At 35.8% G+C, this 19549-nt stretch overlaps 1 protein-coding gene across 1 annotated transcript in view; it reads left to right on the forward strand.

Moving 5' to 3' along the window:
- The window catches only part of trpc4b (transient receptor potential cation channel, subfamily C, member 4b), a 43257-nt gene that overhangs the window by 2050 nt on the left and 21658 nt on the right, over positions 1-19549 (forward strand). The window contains exon 2 of the mRNA XM_048161034.1: positions 15076-15594. Coding sequence (XP_048016991.1) covers positions 15076-15594 — 519 coding nt within the window. The remainder of the gene's footprint in view (positions 1-15075; positions 15595-19549) is intronic.

Consider the following 19549-nt stretch of genomic DNA (forward strand, 5'->3'; position numbering starts at 1 on the left):
CTATATAGGATGTGTTCCGTTTAGTTAATTAACTTAAAGCGCTTCATTTTACGGATGTTCATTCAGCGCGTGCAGCTCAAATAATACTATCAAAATGAGATGATTTGAGAAAAAAATCTGTTATTGTTCGTGATCCTTATTAATCAAACCACGTGTTGCTGAATATAATACGAGAACAATATAAGAGCTAGTTATAAAAAATAATGCATCATTTTTTTTTTTTTAATATGAAAGTTTTAATATTACTGTAAACATTTTAATGACTTAATCATTGCTGTTTGAGCTGCGCACGCTGAAGCTGAAGAGAATAAAAACCCGTAAACAAAGTTAACTCAACGGAACACATCCTATATAAAATAATCCAGATATTAATACAAAATAAAAATAATATTACAACTTATATTTGCACAAAATCATGCACGCATGTACTTGAACTAAGTAATGTAGTCAGCTCGTGTCGTTAATTTGTTCATCCTGTAATAACACGCCGAAACACAGCAACTAGAATTCACAATATTTTAATACAATATTGAATACAATTATAATGTTATGTAAATGACAGTCCCAGCAGTTATTAATGTTGTGCATTGCTGTTTGGCTGCCAGTGGTATGGTCCTTTCTGAATGAAGCCAATAATTCCGCCGAATTAACTCCTTTGGAATCAAATAAATTTGCAGTTCTGACGACTGTTGAAACGGCTAACAGCATCACATATCCCAGACATATTGTAAATTTGTTGTGAACCTTCTGAGAGTGTTTCATTGGCCTTCCTCTGGTAGTTGTAGCTGCTGTCACCATGCAGACTTAAACAGAGCGCAAGCTCTGACCGGTCACAAATATGGCGGCGGGCATAGCGGAAGTGACGTCTTTGAAACCCATGGATAAGTCTAAAACGATTTCGAGGAGCTTAAATTTGTTGCACAGCCCTATTTGTTTGAACCGCGAGAGGCGTCTGGCGCAAGTTGACTTGCGCATTCTGTGTACGGTCGTCCACCGGAAGCTACTTATTTGAATTTATCGTTTTACATATGGATATTTTTCTTACAAAAACACTTCACTTCAGAAGGCCTTTATTAACCTACTGGAGTTGTATGGATTACATTATTATTATTTATTTTATTTTTTATTTTTTTAATGGATGGATGCATTATTTTTGACTTCAAAATGCAGCCCCCCATTCACAACCATTATAAACCTTGGAGGTATAAGGATATTTTTACATATATCTCTGATTGTGTTCGTCTGAAAGAAGATAGTCATATACACCTAGGATGGCTTGAGAGTGAGTAAATCATGGCATAATTTGTATTTTTGGGTGAACTATCCCTTTAAGTGCAGCGCAAGTCATAGGCTAAATAAAATTATTATGGGAACATTATAATCGTGTGCTTGGGACATGGCTTTTAATGGTAAAACTTCTGTCTTTATAATCAGGCTCTCAAAAATCATATAAAAATTTGGATTTAGATTTATTGGTCAATTATCGGCTTTCAAATATAAAGAATTATCGGTAATCGTATCGGCTAAAATTTTCATATCGGTGCATCCCTAGAATTTAGATGTTTGCCATTGCTTGATTAGCTATAGAGATTTCGGTCCCACTTTATATTAAGTGGCCTTAACTACTATGTACTTACATTTAAATTAATCATTTGATACAATGCACTTATTGTGTACATACATGTTTTTACATTGTATTTATAGTTTAAAAACACCTGCATGTAATTACATCTGTAATTAATTTCTGTAATTACATTTATAATTACACTGTTACCCCTACCCTTAAACCTACCCATACCACCAAAGCTTTCCCTAACCTTACCCGTATCCCACCTCAATAGCAGCAAAAGTGATTTGCAATTCAATGAACCCAATAAGTACATTGTACCTATTTTTTGATGCAAGTACATAGTAGTTAAGGCCACTTAATATAAAGTGGGACCGAGATTTCATTGGGTCTCTCTGGACTTGAAACCTTCAAAACATCTCTTAACTTCTCATGTAAACAACCAATTATTGCAGATATGGAGTGCTTTTAGGGCTGAAAGGAATTCTTCATTTGTCAGTGCTGATATGAGAACACTTTAGAAATGGTGTGCTTGTACGTCTGCTTCTTTTCAGAGGAGAAAACTGGCTGCTATAAAAAGCTCTATGTTCAGACACTTAGGCATGTGAATTAATAACTGTTGTTCTAAAAGTGTTTGCTTTTCAACCTTTGCTCCCTCACCAACTGAGTGATTAGCCTTAACTGTAAGTCCACTCCTCTTAACTTGATTTAATTTTCCTTTATTGGCTACTAGGAATAGACTGGATTGCTGCAGCACTGATTCAGAGAATTGATGGCATGGATGCATTATTCACAAACCAGAGCAGCTGCACATCTGATCTTTCCTTCCTCAATCCCTGAGCACTTTTTCTTTTCCTCTGTCTCTGTGTTTCTTCCTGTCTGTGTCTATTAATGTCACATTTATAAAACTTTTTGATATGCAAATGATTAAATCAGCATGTCTAAAGACCACAAGAGGGCGAGTGAGTATACAGGAACAGGTTGTTTGCTTTGATTTCCTAAATTATGATTCTGATGACGAAATTATGATATTATGATTCTCATAATATCAAGTTGTTTACGAAACTAGTAATTTCGGGAAAAGTATTAAATAAGCAAACTGGCTATTATGTCTAATCTTGTCCTTAAGGTGAACAGAGTAAATTATTATTATTTTTTTTTTTTTTGTACACAGCTCTTGGGCTTATGTCTATGTTGATGCAGTTCAGGCAAAATAAAACATTTATTTGCATGCATATTGACATCTAATTATTCAACAACTGAAAGCATCTGATAATAGGTCCAATTATTTTTAAATGGAAATGACATTTTTAGCATTCTTTTCAATTTGGAAATGAGTTGCACTGCTCAGATCAGGTGTCAGTAAAAATTATATTGTGGTTTTATTAAGGCTCTTTCTTTAGCAGTTAAAGAAAAAATCCTGTCCCTCAGCTTTGTTGGAAATATGCGTAATGAATCATGAGAATAGCTTCTTTTCACTTATTAAACACAAAGCTGACTTGAACTGTCATCTTACTGACATTTCGAGTCAAGCCTTCTACTTTTCCAATTCTTTTCCCTTCACCTCTCCAATCAATTGTGGTTAAAGATGAGCTTCAAAGCATCATATTGCAGTAGTAGATAATCAGTACGGCTGCCAGCCTGAACATGTCTCTCCAACTGGAGCCTTCATTATCTTCCTCAAATAGTCGAGCTTTTGCTGTTGTCACTGTGGGCTTGGAGCTCTTGTGAAAAAAGGCTGGAGATAGCAGTCAAAATGTGCTAATCACCCCCTACCTTCAAATTGCACCTTTTCTTCTCTGTGGCTTCAATTTATAGGCTCTCAACTCATTTCCTCTCACTTCACTCCTTCCTCACTCGTTATTCTTTCTCACTTTTAATCACTTTTTTTTTGTGAATCCTGCTTGGTTTTCTCTTTCACGCCCTTTCTTTCTGTCTCTCACTGTTTTTTTTTTATCCATCTTCCCCAAATGTGGTGTGATCACAGAACCCAGTCTTCATGTAGCAGTGTATATCTTACAGCTCCCTAGTTAAAGCTGCTTTAAAAATTCCCACTAAAGTATTAGATATTATCCACTTCACTATTTTTAAAGCAGTGGTTCTAAGCTGTTTTTTTTATTTTATTTTATTTTGCTGATTTTACTTTAAATGGATAGTCCTAAAAATGAAAATTGTCAGTATTTTATTTTGGATCTCACCAAATTTCATTTTAATTAAAGGTGTCATCGAACATTTTTTTTTTACAAGATGTAATATAAGCCTAAGGTGTCCCCTGAATGTGTCTGTGAAGTTTCAGCTCAAAATACCCCATAGTTTTTTTTTTTAATTCATTTTTTTAACTGCCTATTTTGAGGCATAATTAGAAATGCGCGATTCATGCTGCAGCCCCTTTAAATTGCACGCTCTCTGCCCCCTCCCGAGCTTTCGACTCAAGTTCACACAGCTAATATAACCCTCAAAACAGACCTTTACAAAGTGTTCGTCATGCAGCATGTCTAATCGCATAAGTATTGTATTTATTTGGATGTTTACATTTGATTCTGAATGAGTTTGAGGCTGTGCTCCGTGGCTAATGGCTAATGCTACACTGTTGGAGAGATTTATAAAGAATGAAGTTGTGTTTATGCATTATACAGACTGTTTAATAATGAAAATAGCGCGGCTCTCTTGTCTCCGTGAATACAGTAAGAAACGATGGTAACTTTTAACAGTACATTAGCAACATGCTAACGAAACATTTAGAAAGACAATTTACAAATATCACTAAAAATATCATGTTATCATGGATCATGTCAGTTATTATTGCTCCATCTGCCATTTTTCACTATTGTTCTTGCTTGCTTACCTAGTCTGATGATTCAGCTGTGCACATCCAGACGTCCTGCCCTTGTGTAATGCCTCGAACATGGGCTGGCATATGCAAATATTGGGGGCGTACATATTAATGATCCCGACAGTTACATAACAGTCGGTGTTATGTTGAGATTCGCCTGTTCTTTTAAACAAATGAGATTTATATAAGAAGAGTTTGAGACTCACTGTATGTCATTTCCATCTACTGAAATTAACTATGCCGAGGTAAATTCAATTTTCAATTCAATGGCACCTTTAAAAAGCAACTGCAACATTTTATTTTTCAAAATATCTTCATTTGTGTTCTGCCCTAGAAATTACATTTATTAATATAACCATAAATTGCATACACTTCAGTATAGGGAACACATATATAAACGATTAACTATGACTTTTCCCTCAATAAACTCTTAATTTACTGCTTATTATAGTTAATTGTTAGGTTTAGGTATTGGGTAGGATTAAGAATGTAGAATAAGATCATGCAGAATAAGGCATTAATATGTGCTTTATAAGTACTAATAAATAGCCAATATTTTAGCCATATGAATGCTAATAGTAATAAGCAACTATTTAAAAGACCCTAAAATAAAGTGTTACCATTATTTTATAACAGTGTCATCTTTTTTACGAAATTTGAAATTGTCTATTATCTGACCTTCTGTTGGAGGAAACTTAAATGATGCTAAATGATAAAGCTAATAGCCCATAAAGCTAAATGATGTCAAGTTGTCATGACAAAGACACTGACAGGTTATGATGTATTGGTTTATGTCAAGTTGTCATAACTCGGACATCTCAAACAATGTCATCTTTGCATTAAAAATGACATAATTGAGCAAATGACACTTAATGACAGTTGTCATAAACATTCATAAAACCTCCTTCATATTCATGACATGTGTCATGTCATGATTATGAAGGTGTCATGTCAGTCTTATGCACACCCCTTCAAGTAAAGTGTTACCATAAGAATTAATGTTGTCAAAAGTAGCTACCGACCGCGGTACTGAAATTTTAAAAATGTGACGCTTTGAGCGTCGTTAAGCGGATTCGTAAACACTTCTGATTGGCCATTGGGTTGATGCGCTCATCAGATATGTCTGTGATTAACTACAATGATCAACACGCAGAAGTGTTTTAATTTTAAAGTGGGAGCATTTGAAAGCAGGCATCTAAGTCCACTTACAGACGTCTGCTTTCAAAGACTCCTGTTTGTATCTGTGTAGAGCGTCTCGGTGAAGAGCGTCATTGATGTCTGTTTACAACATGTTTTGGAAGCGTTGGTCATTGTAGCCAATCACAGACATATCTGATGAGCTTGTGAACACAATGGTCAATCAGAGGTGTTTATGAATCCGCTCAACAGATCTCAAAGCGTCATATTTTTTACATTTTAGTACCGAGTGGTATTGCAGTCAGTACCTTTGACAACACTAATAAGAATGTTAAGCTGAGATTTAAGCTAACAGCATACACTGTAAAAAGTAATACACTCTATCTACTCAATAAAATTGTGGCAACAGATTACAAGCAATATTATTAATTCAATTCAACATATAAGAATTGAGTTAGAATTAATCAAATGAATTCCTTAAAAGTCAGCCATTTAAAATGTGTAAAATTGGCAAACATCATTACAAAAACACAAACTGACTTAAAAAGCAAAGAGTCAAACTGGCCAACTAAATGAAACACTGATCACCATAATGGTGACCAAATATTTTCAATAATATCAACATCAACTTCTAAACCTCTGTTAATTCACATGTTTCTCTTTCCTTTAGTGATTCTGCTTGTTATCACCAGGTGTCTTCAATGTTGGCAATAAAAAAAAAAGTTAATCTTTGACATCTTTCTGTTGTTCAGATATTTTTGTTTAAATTTTACTTGCATTTTAATAGTTTTAAATGGTTGACATTTAAGGAATTAATTTGATTAATTCTAATGCAATTCTATTTGTTGAATTTAATTAATAATATTGCTTGTAATCTGTTGCCAAAATTTTATTGGAGCAGAAGTAGCGTATTACTTTTTACAGTGTAAGAAATAGAGGATTTGCGGTCATTCAGTTCCCTTCCTGTGCCCAAGTATGGTGTATGTTTAGAACAGACTGCATGCATACTGTAGTCTTTTCACTCTGTGTGATTAAAAGGACAGATTCATCATATTCATCAGATTCTGCACTGTAATTACAACAACTCAATGTTTTCTCCTGGCCATGTTAAAAGTTACAATTTTATAAGCAAGCTGGTTGATATATCTGCGAAAAGTGTAACCCTTTGGTGCTATAGTTTGAGCATTTCATTTTCAATACAACAACATGGCTTAACTAGTGGAGTGAGTTTGGAGGTGGGACTATCTGATGCCTGGCCAATGGCAGGTGGGGGGAATGTTCACCGAACCTGTAGGAATGTTTTTTTATGAGGGTACGTTTACATGACAACATTCATTGTACTAAAAACTAAAAGGTTTTTCCTTTGCGTTTTTTCAAGTACAGACGACAACATTATCAAAATGATCCCCGTTCACACTGACCCACAAAAACGACTAAAAATGCTGTATTATGCTGCCAGGCCAGTAGTTGGCGATGTCACTTTGTAAAGAAACACTACGCGCTTGTAGACTGAACATGCAATATGCACACGCATGACGTCACCGTTTTCACAAATTTGAGTTTTTGTAGTTTATACGGAGACGATAAATGTATCATTTTCATAAACTTGCACTTTGAAACCCATCAAACCCCACCAAACATAATTAGTGATGAAAGCCAAAATATTAAATGTCACAGATGTATATTTATCACTATTTTGTAGATGAAGTCAAAATGACAATTTTCACCTGAGCCAATTTACAGGGGTGTAAAAATGACTTTAGAAAGATGGCAGCCTCATTATTTTATTTTGTACCCAGAGATTGGTCTGATGACTTCATTATATGCAACGGTGACTGTTCAAAAATGGTAAAAAGCACTTCTTGTGTTTTTTGCCTCAAGTTTGCATGCCTGTAACTCAAGAAGTATTAAAGATATCTTAATATCCTTTTAGATTCTGGTTCTTAACAAACTTTCCTTTTCGTATCTTCATTTTAAAGGCCCTCGATGGTTCAATCCCAGAGATATGGACATGTTAATGTAGCTCCATGAGTAAATTGGTAAATTGTACACCTTTTCAGTGGTCTAAAACCAAATGTGGGTCACTTTGCATACAACTGATACTTTTTTTTTCTTTTAAAGAGGAAAATCTGAAGAACAAATAATGTTGAAACTAGAAATGTATAATGTTTTTCTATCAACTCAATTGCATATCATACCTGTCTGAGTGCCATAAATGTTCCTTTTCCAAAGTTTGCATGCCTGTAAAGTATTCAAGATATCTTAATATCCTTCTAGATTATCATTCTTAATATACTTTCCTTTTTTAGTACATATTTGTCGTGTAAATGTATCCTGAATTTGCTTTTGTGATGTTAGTGGTGCAGAAATTAAACTAGATATTTAACCAACTCTCTCATTGTAGTGAATTAAAAGTCCTTTATTAGACGTTTTGCTCTCTGTAGTATTTCTAGTTAAAGGTAGATATTGTTCTATATAGTTGAAGCTAAAACACAGTAATAGGCTGATTTATTTTTTTATTGTTTTATAGATTATTTTCACATTTGTGTGTCTGTGTGTATTACCTTTGGCAAGGATGACATCTTTAAGTCTTTTAATGTCAGTACACACATTTCACACATGATTTTGGCCAGGCTTCTTTGCTCTAGATTCTTAGGATAATGGATTATTCTTAAGCACCACGAGTCGAGTAGTGCATGTACTTCATGGTTGGATTAGGTGTATGGATTAATTCTTCAGATGTAGCATCTTAGGACATTTAGTATCTTTTTCTTAAGATGCTAATGATGTTAACTTATCCTTGCCCTTGTCCATCTCATTGCCCGTAAGATGAACTTCCTCCCAAACTTCAGACTGAAACAGATTGCTGTATTTCCTTCTATATTGTGCTTTTAATTTATTCTTCTGTTTTAATTCTTGCTGATGAATAGCGTCTCTTCAGCGTTGTGCTTCAACCAACATCATTTATTGGAGGTATTGTTGTTTATTGTTGTTGTGGGCACTTTCACGTTTCCACATGTTGCTTTGACTAGAAAAGCTCAGTTTTATATGACTGCAAAAACTTTCCCCCTTGCAACTAGGTCACTATTGTGCTTTTCAAGCAAAAACCTTGCCAAACTCCAGACAGGATTTCACACGTCTCTTCTCTGCTACTGAAGCTCTGTAGCTACTTCAAAGTGATCATAGGCCTCTCTGTAGCCTCTCTCCCAAGCATTTTTTTTATGTGCTTAGAGGATTTTCAGGAAAGACCTTTTCCCTGGCAATGTCTGGGTCATTTGATGTAGCTTCCATTTCATCATAATTGAACCAACAGTGGACACTCCTATTGTTTGATACCTTTCTTCTTAATTTATGCATTTGTTTTTCTTTCCCATTTGGAATATTGTTTAGTGTTCATTTTCATAGCTATCCTTCACATTTGAGATCTGAATAATAACAAGAGCTTAATTGTGAGGTTTCTACCCAACAGTCGTGGCTATTTCAGCAATTTACAATGAGATGCCAATTGTAAAGCAAATGCATCCTCATTAAGACAATTTTTTTCATCACTGAAAGCTTGTCAACAGGATCTGAATACCAGTGTTATTTTAGTATCATTGAGATACTATTATAACAAGCTGCATGATTTTATTTATTTATTTTTTTAAATAGAGATCATGATTCTCCCACGAATCTGAATAGACAACTAAACAAAATATGAAATGTACTAGAGGTTCTGATGAAATGCTAATTTCTGCAATCTATTTTAATAAAATTATTTGAATTAAAAGAAATTATTGAATTATGATTTATTCAATGACTAGCTCATATTAGGTGCATTCAAATCGGCACTGCGCAGCACGATTGGTGTATGACATCAAAGTAGTCTAGTCTTTATTTATATAGCGCTTTATACAATACAGATTGTTTCAAAGCAGCTTTGCCACGATAGGAGAATGATTCAATGGTGCAAACAGATTTCCGTGTGCTTTTGAATCGCCGCACCGATCAGTGCCTTTTCAAGTCAAACACACCTAAAGACTTAAATTCTCTCATGACTGGATGAATCCACATTGAATGAATCTCTCGAATGAATGATTCCATGACACATACATTTTAAAACGGTCACCTTTTGCCACCACCTGGTGAATTGATGTAATTGATACAATCTTTATTTGAAGTGTTAAAGGTGCCCTAGAACTTCTTTTTTAAATATGTAATATAAGTCTAAGGTGTCCCCTGAATGTGTCTGTGAAGTTTCAGCTCAAAATACCCCATAGATTTTTTTTTATTCATTTTTTTAACTGCCCATTTTGGGGCATCATTATAAATGAGCCGATTCAGGGTGTGTGGCCCTTTAAATCTCGTGCTCCACGCCCCAAGAGCTCGCGCTTGCCTTAAAGGTCCTGTTTTTCGTGGTTTTTTGAAGCTTTGATTGTGTTTATAGTGTGCAATATAACATGTGTTCATGTTTCGCGTGTAAAAAAAACACAGTATTTTTCACATAATTTACTTATCTGTATACCGCTGTTTCCACTGTCATAAAAACGGGCTGATGACTTCCTTGTTCTATGAAGTCCCTCCTTCAGAAATACGTAACGAGTTCTGATTGTGCCAGCGGTTCCTGTGTTGTGATTCGACAGCAGCTTAGCGCATCTTGCCCGGAAAGGTCACGCCTCTTACCATAACGTGGAGATGCACGCGCTCAGTGTTATTGTAAACATGTCTTTAATTTTACCCTATCAATTTGAGCCGGAATCAGACCCGGTGATTGGACTGCGGGATGAAAATAACAGCGTTTCGACGACATGGCGACAAACACACTCTACAAACGCAACTCTTGTGTATTCCTGTGGGCGGAGGTTAGTCAAAAAACTGTTTTAGTGACGTCATTAAAGAAGGAAGTAGAGGGATGTAGTCCAAACTGGTCGTTCGATGTAGGCGACTTCTGTTAAATAAAATATCTCGCTTGGCATTGAACTTTGAGCTTTAAAATTTTACAGATTTTATTTATACTCTAACAACAACATTACACACTAACTAAAGTTTGAAACATGGGATCACGAAGAACGGGACCTTTAAACAACATAAAAAAAGTTCACACAGCTAATATAACCCTCAAAATGGATCTTTACAAAGTGTTCGTCATGCAGCATGTCTAATCGCATAAGTACAGTGTTTATTTTGATGTTTACATTTGATTCTGAATAAGTTTGAGGCTGTGCTCCGTGGCTAACGGCTAATGCTACACTGTTGGAGAGATTTATAAAGAATGAAGTTGTGTTTATGCATTATACAGACTGCAAGTGTTTAATAATTAAAATAGCGACGGCTCTTGTCTCCGTGAATCCAGTAAGAAACAATGGTAACTTTAACCACATTTAACAGTACATTAGCAACATGCTAACGAAACATTTAGAAAGACAGTTTACAAATATCACTAAAAATATCATGATATCATGGATCATGTCAGTTATTATCTCTCCATCTGCCATTTTTCGCTATTGTCCTTGCTTGCTTACCTAGTCTGATGATTCAGCTGTGCAGATCCAGACGTATAATCCCTTTCATAATGTTGGGAACATGGGCTGGCATATGCAAACATTGGGGGCATACATATTAATGATCCCGACTGTTACGTAACAGTCGGTGTTATGTTGAGATTCGCCTGTTCTTCGGAGGTCTTTTAAACAAATGAAATTTATATAAGAAGGAGGAAACCATGGAGTTTGAGATTCACTGTATGTCTTTTCCATGTACTGAACTCTTGTTATTTGACTATGCCGAGGTAAATTCAATTTTTGAATCTAGGGCACCTTTAAAGGCAGTATTATCCGTCTGCAATACCGGAGGCTGCAATTTCAGGACCGACTTTCTTCGACCGCATTTCTAAGACCCTAGTTTTTTTATAACAGCGCCACACGAATCAGAGAACCGCAGTCCCAGAAACGCATTTCCAGAACCCTAGTTTTGGAAGACCGAAAAAAGTAGCAGTATTTCCACCCAATTTTAACTACTTTGAGTTTTAGATGTTTTTAAAGGTTTATTACACCCAAATACTACTTTCTTTCTTGCAATTAAACCTGGTTCTTAGGAGCTGATGTTGAGTAATTATTGTGACTAACTAGCATTATAATAATAACTCATCAAGTAAAATAAACAATGAATATAGCCTTTTCAGTCACTAGATCAACTACATTTTCAAGTACAGAGGGAAGACACATGACTCTGGGGGTAGATTAAGCTATTACATAGAAATATATATTACAACTGTTGAACACACAAAAACAATTTTGTTCATGATGTGAGCCACATAGAAAGAACTTCATGGATAATGTCTTCACTGACTCCTAAGAGAAAAAGGTGGAGAGAGAAGTGAAGGAAATAATGGTCATTAGGTCAACACAAGCTTATCAGTAGTGCTACAGTTTCATTAAACGAATATGCTAACAATTCATTTTACAGCATTACAGGCCAATATATGATGGCTATATGCATTCAAGACTATTTAGCAAATCACGATCACTTCGGCTACATTAACTTTCCAATTGAAATGCATCACAATTGTCTTTAATGTTAAACAAATAAAAATTGATTCACATTTGATACTCTCACTCTGATTGTCATCCATCTTCACTGGTCCTCTAATTCAGAAGGTGGTGGTGTCACTAAAAACCTAGGGTCCTAGAAATCTGGTCCTAGGGCTGCGGTCCTGAAAACGCAGCCTCCGGTTTTGCAGGCAGATGCTACTTGTTAAAGGTGGGGTAAGCCATTTTACAAAAACACTGTTGGACATTGATATTTGAAATCAACCTAAACAAACTCACCCCTGTCTTCATTGCTATGCCTCCAAAACTCACCCTCCAATCCTAACCACCACTTGGTCTCAAACCCCAACCCATAGGGCTGCACAATTAATCGAATAAAAAAGATCACGATCTTGATTCATACATAAATGTAATCTTCTTTTCTAAATGGACGGCGATTCACTTGCATGCCAATTTCCATACTTTGTGGTGTTCTTCCAGCCGCGACGTCACAGAAAAATAGAAACCATTTCTAAAATAGAATCATCGCGTGTTGATGTCGTGGCTAGTTAGGACAAAAACTCTGATTAACATGGAAAATGTTGTGGCGTCGTGTCACATCTCATTAGGACATGGTGTAACACTACCAATCTCTACAACCACCTCAAATGTCAAATACCAGCCGAAATAATAAATAAATAAAATAAGGAAAAGAGACTATTTTATATGAACGACCTGTGTAGACAGCACTACTTTTTTTTTTTTTTTTTTTTTGCAATAACATGTTTTAGTTGAAAAAATGAGAATCGTGTGAGAGAATCATGATCTCAATTTCCATTGAGAAAAATCGTGATTCACATTTTATCAAGAATCGTGCAGCCCTACCAGCCCAGGCAAGGCGAGTGCACTAACAATGACATTCAACACTTCATTCTCTAGCTGTGTGCAGTGGTTTACCTACACAACTCTCACTATCTGGCCACTGTTACACTTGCATTGCGAGAGTGGATGTCTGTTTATCACAGCTGAAGCGCAACAAATAATGCTCCATGAAAAGTAAGGCACAGATGATGAACGATTGACAAGGAGGCACAAAAAATGAACGTACAGTACACAAGAGTAAATACAAACAAGAGTTTGTTGTTAGTCTCCAACAGCACAGCAGCTCCAGACAATCAATGACACTCAAACCCAGTGTTACTCACATGTGGAGCGGAATCAAAGCAGCCTCCGCGTCTGTTTTCAGGCCTTCCCGCTCAGCTCTCTCCAGTGCTAGCTAGAAAGCTTTTCTAATATTAACACGGGTCCTAAAGCACTTGCCCAGTCATAAACCTTCATTCCAATGATATTCTTTTGAGCTCTTTTGTATTGTGTCTCGTCTCTCGTTCTGTCTCTTTGACTGTCATACGCCCCCTAATGCTGATTGGTTACACGTTTGTTCGTTGGTGTCGGCCCGACTAACTTCCAAACAGTGTTTCTGAAAAATGACTTACCCCACCTTTTAAGTTAATTTCAAAAAGTGATTAATTTACTCTATTTTGATCGCTTACCATAGACATCAGTGTTTGTATCCGAATTATAAACTTTTATCCCAGTACTTCAGTGATCTGTAATCTGAATTATTGTAAGGTGAGTTCAGGTTGATTGAGACACTTTTTGTTAAATGACTGTTTTAGTTAATGACTGTGATCGTACTTGTCAAAGGTTTAATAGACAGCCGAATTGTTGTCATTTAGGAATAAGATCGCGTGGGTGTTTGAATCGAGATCGTAAACTTTTACCGATTAATTGTGCAGCTCTACTATTATAGTTTTTATTAATATTTTAAATTAGATTTTGTTTATATTTTCTTTTTTCATTTTAATTTCAGTTAAAGTTTTAAGTAATTTTGTTGTTTTTGTAATTTTACAAAATTGTTTTTTTTTTTTTTCAGTTTTTTAGTACATCAAGTAAAACTAAATGCATATAGTTTCATGTTGCTTTGGCAACTAGCTGAAATAAAATAAGTTTAAGTTTTTTCTAGGGCTGTCAAACGATTAATCGCGATTAATCGCAAACAAAATAAAAGTTTGAGTTTGCATAATATATGTGTGAGTACTGTGTGTAATTATGTATATATATATATATATATATATATACACACAAATTAATGTGTATATTTAAGAGAAATATGTTAATTATGTACAAAATATGTTTATTTAAATATAATATAAATTATATAAAAATATAAATGAATACATATACTTGTAAATATTTCTCAAATATATACATGAATGTGTTTGTATTCATATATACATAATAATTACACACAGTACACCCACATGTATTAGGCAAACTCAAGCTTTTATTTTGTATGCGATTAATCGTTTGACAGCCCTAGTTTTTTCATATTTTATTTCAGTTAACGCTTATTTTATTAAACAATGAGTAACGCAAGTAACAATTTTAACAATTTTAATAATAACCCTGCTGAACACTCATATTTTATAGCATAGAACAATGTCACAGTACTATTGCAGTATTTCAGTAACACTGTTAAAATAAGACTTTTTTTTTTATTTTTTAAGTGAAATAAAAAGATTATTGGAGTAGGTTTTACAAGAAAATACTATTTCAGTCATTCTATTTCAAAATGTCATGTTTATTTAGTGTGTTACTTGCTATTTCTTTGCAATAATTTTTGAAATTTACTAGCAATTTCAAAGTGAAAATGGTTTCAAATTAAATCCTACACCAAATATACATACAGTGGTCCCAAATAGTATTTGGAAACTTAAGTCACAATTAAAAATGTGTATATCTTTGTATTAAATGACAAAAAAATCAAATAAAGTGGCATTTATTTTAAATAATTATAGCATATTTAATATTATAATTGATTTCATATGTAATGCAATGATAATCAGATATTTTAAGTGTGACTTTGCCTAAATGTGTCAGTTGTTTTTGGGGCCACTGTATAGTGAAATGCAGTGTAGGCTATGTATGTTTCATCAGATGAATTTAAGCCATCTTTTCCCATTTCTAACCAGGTGCCACCCATCCTGCTCGATAAGCAGTTCTCAGACTTCACACCTGACATCACCCCCATCATCCTGGCTGCCCACACCAACAACTACGAGATCATCAAGATGTTGGTGCAAAAAGGTGTGTCGGTCCCCCAGCCTCATGAGGTGCGCTGTAACTGCATAGAATGTGTCTCCAGTTCGGACGTGGACAGTCTGCGGCACTCACGCTCTCGGCTGAACATCTACAAGGCCCTGGCCAGCCCCTCTCTCATTGCCCTATCCAGCGAGGATCCTTTCCTCACCGCGTTCCAACTCAGCTGGGAGCTCCAGGAACTCAGCAAAGTGGAAAACGAGTTCAAAACCGAATACGAGGAGCTCTCCTGTCAGTGCAAATGCTTTGCGAAGGATCTCCTGGACCAGACCCGGTCTTCACGTGAGCTGGAGTTGATCCTCAATTTCCGTGATAATGTCAACCTGCTGCAGGATGAAGCCAATAATGAGCTGGCTCGCCTGAAATTGGCTATCAAATACCGCCAAAAAGAGGTACAGTTCTGTTATGATGATGTATTTTCTTAAAATGATCCCAAAAAGTATTTAGACACCTAAAATGGATAAACCAAGTGGACCCATCGCCAAAACCAGTTTTTACATTTCCTTTTTTACTAGCTGGTTTCAGGATCATATGTATATATTATTGAAGGATGATTGACAGAAACGTTGCACATTTAAAATATTTTTGTGATCATTCAAACTTAAGTAGCCTAGTGTGCGGGATTTGTATGTATTTTTTTTTTCTAGTTTATATTGTAATTTCATTCAAAATACCTATGATTGATTCGCATGTGCAAGACACTGAATTTTTGTTTTGGAAACCTGAAACATTTATCAGATGTTTTGCTTACACATATTTATTTAAATGCTATTTGGATTTAATATTTCTTTAATTTAAAGGTGCCCTAGAATTAAAAATTGAATTTACCTTGGCATAGTTGAATAACAAGAGTTCAGTACATGGAAAAGACATACAGTGAGTCTCAAACTCCATTGTTTCCTCCTTCTTATATAAATCTCATTTGTTTAAAAGACCTCCGAAGAACAGGCGAATCTCAACATAACACCGACTGTTACGTAACAGTCGGGGTGTACGCCCCAATATTTGCATATGCCATCCAAAATAAATACTATACTCACATAATCTGACGCATGCATGCAGTATGCATGACGAACACTTTGTAAAGATCCATTTTGAGGGTTATATTAGCTGTGTAAACTTTGTTTATGCACTGTTTAAGGCAAGCGCGAGCATTTAAAGGGGCCGCAGCATATGCCTAATTATCAAAATAGGCAGTTAAAAAATTAATTAAAAAAAATATGGGTAATACTCACAGACACATACTCTTATATTACATCTTGTAAAAAAAACATTCGATGGCACCTTTAATACAGTGACATTCATATTTTTATGTGTAACTAAAATGTCCAGATTTTTGGGGGCTTTATGTGGGTCAAACGGTGGAGAGCGGGGCACAACCTAACACTTTTTGGATTTCTCATTTTGAGTAAATCCACTTGGGGTTCAGAAAAGGATTTTTTCCACAATAATTTCACACATCTAGTACAAAAATGTGGTTTTGTTTCATTATTACAGGATATACTTTTTTGTTTATTTACCTCGAATGAATGGAAGTGAAATGTGACAACATGCCCCGTAGGTGGGGCACATTGTCTCATGTGAGAGGCACGCTGTAACATGACCATATGACATCTTAAAATGTTATCTGATCTAATGAGAAAAAAATACACAAGGCAAAGGGAAATATTTTGGCAAATATAAATACAATTAACTTTTCAAATAAAAATGTTTTTTTTTTTTTTTAATAATTAAAAATTAATTAATTTTGGAGTTTGACATTTAGCACACACACAACACACAGCTATACAGCATAGTTTAAAACAATGTGGGCAAATTGATACATAAACATATTCATAAAGTCATTAAAACATTCATAAAAACACAGAAACGAACATTTCAACCTGGTTAGTGTCTTCTGTTGATTAGATAAGCATTAAATAACTATCTAAATGGCTAAATAACAGACTGGAGATTATATAATAGCAGATTTGTTTCATTTTAAATAAACACTAAAAACTGAGATGAAAAATAACATCAGTCAGAAATTCACTTGCTTTAAATAAATGATAATAATGATGATAAATGCAGCGATATCTTCTAAAGATTTTTTCATTTTGGGTCATTTTTCTCTCTATAGTTTTTTTTTTATTTATTTTTTTTATACTTTACATGACAACTAGTAAATACAGTAAGTTTTGTCATGCTGACATGTGTAATCATTTTAAACCATGTTTGTTACTACTCGCCCACGCTCCCCCTTCTTTTTTTTCTTTTTTTTAAGTTAATTACTTCTTGCCGATTGTGATTACTATCTATTCTAAGATTGACTAAGCTAAGGACAAATTAGCTCCCACGTATACTGTATGCCAAGAAGGACCTCTTAGCAATACCTGAGGGGAGCCAGATGAAATTCAAGCCTCTATTGTGAATTAATTCAAAAGCACTGAAGTGCTACAAACCCAAACTAAGAATCAGGTAATTTTCTTCACACTTGACAAGGTCATCACATGCCTCAGCGCCGTATAGATCTCATAAAAGATGCCCTTTTGACCTGTGATGACTTACTGCAGTGTAGGAGTGAAGAGTCATATCCTCTTTCAGCGTATAGTGTGGGTTCATAGCTACTAATTACTTTGCCTGTTGAATTTAGTCTGTTCACATGTCGTGGCTTGGTTAGAAAATAGTCCACATCCAGAAGCCATATTCACAGCCCTTCTGCTACTTTGTCTATTTTCTTTTTTTTTTAAATAAAATGTGAAAATGAAGCATCATAAATTTCAAAAGTACACCGATCAGGCATAACATTATGAGCACTGACATGTGAAGTGAATAACACTGATTATCTCTGTTAGTGTGTGGGATATATTAGGCAGCAAGTGAACGTTTTGTCCTCAAATTTGATGTGTTAGAAGCAGGAAAAATGCATCTCCAAAACTGCAGCTCTTGTGGGGTGTTCCCGGTCCGCAGTGGTCAGTATCTATCAAAAGTGGTCCAAGGAAGGAACAGTGGTGAACTGGCGACAGGGTCATGGACGGCCTAGGCTCATTGATGCACGTGAGGAGTGAAGGCTGGCCCTTGTCGTCTGATCCAACAGACGAGCGCTGTAGCTCAAAATACTCAAGAAGTTAATGCTGGTTTCTGATAGAAAGAACAAGTTTGTTGCGTATGGGGCTGTATAGCCTAAGACCAGTCAGGGTGCCCATGCTGACCCCTGTCCACCCCTGAAAGTGCCAACAGTGGGCATGTGAGCACCATAACTGGGCCTCGGAGCAATGGAAGAAGGTGGCCTGGTCTGATGAATAACATTTTGTTTTACATCACATGGATGGCCGGGTGTGTGTGCGTCACTTACCTGGGGAACACATGGCACCAGGATGCACTATGTGAAGAAGGTAAGCCGGCAGAGGCAGTGTGATGCTTTGGGCAATGTTCTGCTGGGAAACCTTGGGTCCTGCCATCCATATGGATGATACTTTGACACGTACCACCTACCTAAGCATTGCTGCAGACCTTGTACACCCTTTCATGGAAACGGTATTCCCTGGTGGCTGTGGCCTCTTTCAGCAGGTTAATGCGTCCTGCCACAAAGTAAAAATGATTCAGGAATGGTTTGAGGAGCACAACAATGAGTTTGAGGTGTTGACTTGGACCTCCAAATTCCCCAGATCTCAGTCCAATGTGGGATGTGCTGAACAAACAAGTCCGATCCATGGAGGCTCCACCTCGCAACTTACAGGACTTAAAGGATCTGCTGCTAACATCTTGGTGCCAGATACCACAGCACACCTTCAGGAGTCTAGTGGAGCCCATGCCTCAATCGGTCAGGGCTGTTTTGGCAGCAAAAGGGGGACCAACACAATATTAGGACGGTGGTCATAATGTTATGGCCTGATTAGTGTGTAGCCTATATATATATTTGAAATATCCTAGAGCAATTTTGCTGAATTTTTTTTGCCTTTTTGTTTTGCCAATACTTTACACCCCTTTTTTCAGATGAATTTGCCATGCATATATGATTTGCTTTGTTACTTACTGTATGTGAGTCAAGTAAAGTCACTTTTATTTATATAGCACTTTATACAATACAAATTGTTTCAAAGCAGCTTTTCAGTGATAAACACGAAACAGGAATTCAATTCTGCTTTAAAGCAGCGCTAAAAAAGACAATAGTAAACAGTCATTATTCAGTTGAAATCAGGGGCATATTCTTCGTACGTCGCTAACTTACTTAGCTGGATTTGACTGGCGATTGTGGCATGATCTTGGATTGTTCGGTTCTTCGACGCTCATCCTGGACTTGCTGTCATAGCAACAGGTCAAACCTGCTCGGGATCAGGCTTATTTCATGTAAACAGGATTAGATTG

The sequence above is a fragment of the Megalobrama amblycephala genome, linkage group LG16, assembly GCF_018812025.1.
Source record: "Megalobrama amblycephala isolate DHTTF-2021 linkage group LG16, ASM1881202v1, whole genome shotgun sequence".
Classification (NCBI taxonomy): domain Eukaryota; kingdom Metazoa; phylum Chordata; class Actinopteri; order Cypriniformes; family Xenocyprididae; genus Megalobrama; species Megalobrama amblycephala.